The 3,459-nt window shown below is 60.7% G+C and overlaps 1 protein-coding gene across 1 annotated transcript; it reads left to right on the forward strand.

Moving 5' to 3' along the window:
• Positions 1 to 6: 6 nt before the first annotated feature.
• LOC102251202 (leukocyte immunoglobulin-like receptor subfamily A member 6) lies at positions 7 to 2,535 on the forward strand (the record flags this gene model as incomplete). Its single annotated transcript, XM_014531393.1, has 5 exons — positions 7 to 39; positions 185 to 487; positions 699 to 995; positions 1,613 to 1,915; positions 2,485 to 2,535. Coding segments are annotated over 5 exons (987 nt in total), but the record flags the coding sequence as incomplete, so codon positions are not given.
• Positions 2,536 to 3,459: the final 924 nt, after the last annotated feature.

The following is a 3,459-nucleotide window of genomic DNA, read 5'->3' on the forward strand; positions in this document are numbered from 1 at the left end:
GGTCAGAGCGCAGTGACCCCCTGGAGCTGGTGGTGACAGGTGAGAGGACACTCAGGGGTCCCAGCCTCAGGCTCTGCCCTCAGGAAGGGGGTCTGCTCTCAGGGTGTCTCCCTCTCACAGCCCAGCCCTGAAGAACAAGAGGAAGGTGTGAGCCCATTTTACATGCTGCCTCCTCCTCTCCTAGGATCCTACAGCAAACCCAGCCTCTCAGCCCTGCCCAGCCCTGTGGTGACCTCAGGAGGGAAAGTGACCCTCCAGTGTGGCTCATGGCAGGGATTTGACAGGTTCATTCTGACTAAGGAAGGAGATCACAGGTTCTCGTCGGCCCTGGACTTACAGCCACAGCCCAGTGGTTGGTCCCAGGCTCTGTTCCCTGTGGGCCCCATGACCCCCAGTCGCATGTGGTGGTTCAGATGCTATGGCTGTTACAGGAACATCCCCAAAGTGTGGTCACTCCCCAGTGATGCCCTGGAGCTCCTGGTTCCAGGTAAGTCCCATTATTGTCTCATCAAAGGATTGAGGCACCGGATACATAATTTTAATCCTTACTATGAGGGGAGCCCCTTTGGAGAAGGTGCAGTGGTTATAGGGGCACCTGGGCCAGAGACACAGAGAGAGACAGTGAGACCTGTGGGCCAGAACAGGAGAAGGGGTTTATGGGAGGAGCCGCCCCTGTAATTCATGTCTGGTCTCCACAGGTGATTCTGGGAAGCCCTCCCTCCTGACCCAGCAGGGCCTCATCGTGGCCTCTGGACAGAGCCTGACCCTCCAGTGTCGCTCTGATGTCGGCTATGACAGATTCGCTCTGCACAAGGACGGGGGACGGGAACTCCCCCAGAGCCTCGTCCTGCGGCCCCAGGCTGGGCTCTCTCAGGCCCACTTCCCCCTGGACACCGTGAGCAGCTCCCACGGGGGCCGGTACAGATGCTACGGTGGATACAACCTCTCCTCTGAGTGGTCGGCCCCCAGTGACCCCCTGGACATCCTGGTGGCAGGTGAGGAGCCAGTGGGTTCAGTCAGGGACCAGACTCTGCACAGGCCCTGCTGGGGTCTCAGGTGGTGAGGCCAGAATGACAGTGCAGGCCCCAGGGAGGGAGAGACAGAGAGAAGCAGGGGGTGGGAGGGGAGAGGGGAGAGTCAGAGAAACAGAGACAGACAGAGATGAGGGTCCTCAGAGAGAGACCTGGTGACTCTCAGGGCAGAACAAGGTGGGCAGGCAGCCCTCACCCTCCCTCCCTCTCTCTAGGACACCTGCCTGACAGACCCTCGCTCCCACGGGGGCCGGTACAGATGCTACAGTGGATACAACCTCTCCTCTGAGTGGTCGGCCCCCAGTGACCCCCTGGACATCCTGGTGGCAGGTGAGGAGCCAGTGGGTTCAGTCAGGGACCAGACTCTGCACAGGCCCTGCTGGGGTCTCAGGTGGTGAGGCCAGAATGACAGTGCAGGCCCCAGGGAGGGAGAGACAGAGAGAAGCAGGGGGTGGGAGGGGAGAGGGGAGAGTCAGAGAAACAGAGACAGACAGAGAGGAGGGTCCTCAGAGAGAGACCTGGTGACTCTCAGGTCAGAACAAGGTGGGCAGGCAGCCCTCACCCTCCCTCCCTCTCTCTAGGACACCTGCCATATGCACCCTCCCTCTCGGTGCAGCCAGGCCTCAGGGTGGCCTCAGGAGAGAATGTGACCCTGCTGTGTCAGTCACAGAGCTCTAGGGACATGTTCCTTCTGTCCAGGGAGGGGGCAGTGGATCCTCCCTTGCGTCTGAGATCAGAGCACGGAGCTCAGCAGTTCCAGGCGGAGTTCTTCTTGAGTCCTGTGACCTCAGCCCACGGGGGCACCTACAGGTGCTACAGCTCACACAGCACCTCCCCCTTCCTGCTGTCACTCCCCAGTGAGTCCCTGGAGCTCCTGGTCTCAGGTGAGGGCCCCTGACCCTGTCTGCTGAGATGTCAGCTAAGGGTCTTGTCCCTATAAAATCATGGGCTGTAAGGGAATGAGGGGCTGCAGGGATGGTCGCCCCAAGGAGGCCTCCCACCCCCTCCACTCCCTTCCCCTCACCTGGATACTGAAGCAGTGGGAGGTTCTCAGTGGCTACAGCACAGATGAAAGAGGGTGTCTGTGTGAAATGGGGTGCAGGCTCAGCCCAAGCCTCTCACCCTCTTCCTGTCCTCATTTCCAGGACCCACTGGAGGCCCCAACCGCCCACCCACAAAGCCCACCTCCACAGCTGGTGAGTCCCGGGGAGCTCTGCTCAGAGGGAGCACATCCCACCCAGCAAGTCCTGAGAGTCTGTCAGGGGATCGAGTGACCCAGATCCTCAAGGACCAGCTTGTGTCCCAGGGGGGCGGGGTGTCCCAGGGTCAGAGGCAGTGATGGGTGGGGTGGTCATGGCAGAGAGTGATGTGGGGGTGCAGGCTGGGGGAGCAGGAGCTGAGATCATGTGGAGAGATGACCGCCACCACCCCCCCTGCCTCATCCTCATTTCAGGAGGCTCTGAGGATCAGTCTCTCCTACCCACAGGGTCAGGCACGGAGATGGGTATGTGAGGGGCTCTATGGGGAGGAGGTGGGTGCCTCCTTGCGGACAGGGGCTGAGCAATAAGGGATTCAGGCCCCTCTGGATTTGCTGACTTGGACATCCCTTCCCCTGTTTGGGCCTCGGTGTCTCAAAGTGTGAAAGGAGAGAATCCTTGTCCAGAGCTTAGATTTCCTGTCAGTTCTGACCCTGACCGCCTGGGAGAGGGGACTCACAGGGAAGCCCCCAGGATGTGATGTTATGGGGCCTGTCCCCTCTGTCTCAGTGGCGGTGACACTGTACAGGGAGGGACAGGCAGGACAAGGGTCCGGGCGCCTAGTCCTACCCCTCAGCTCAGGCTCAGCTCAGAGGAGGGAACAGTGTGGATCAGTCCTGGCTCAGCTCCTGGCTCTGCTGCTCCTGCTGTGGGGCTGGGCGTTCCCTTCTCTCCTCTGAGTGTCGGGTTCCTGTCTGCTCATCCCTGGTCCCATCCTGCTCACAGGCTGCTGGGAGATGAGGTGACATAAGGGCCACACAGAGCTCAGGAAGGCAGATCCCCCAGCCCAGCCGGACATTCCCAAGGTGGCATCAGGGCCTGCCAGGTTGAGATGGAACCCAGAGAGACTCAGAGTCCACACCACACCCTGCCCCTCCCTATCCCTGCTGTGCTGGGGGCAGGTAATGAGGAAGGACCCTCAGCTCCAGATGAGACGTGGACAGGCCCCTGCAGAGGAGGAGCCCAGAGCAGGAAGCTGATGTTCCCCTGGGAGGCAGCATGAGGACAGCACAGGGAACCCACAGTCCTGGGTTCCAGTCCCAGCCCTGCCCCTTGCAGGCTGGGTGATCTGGGGCACATGATTAATCTCTCTGAGCCTCAGTGAGTGGGTGGTGGGGTCAGCCATCCCTGGTGTATGAGGTGAGAGGACATGAGTGACAGACCCCAGCAGG

This window comes from Myotis brandtii, unplaced genomic scaffold (assembly GCF_000412655.1).
Source record: "Myotis brandtii unplaced genomic scaffold, ASM41265v1 scaffold8014, whole genome shotgun sequence".
Taxonomy (NCBI): Eukaryota; Metazoa; Chordata; class Mammalia; order Chiroptera; family Vespertilionidae; genus Myotis; species Myotis brandtii.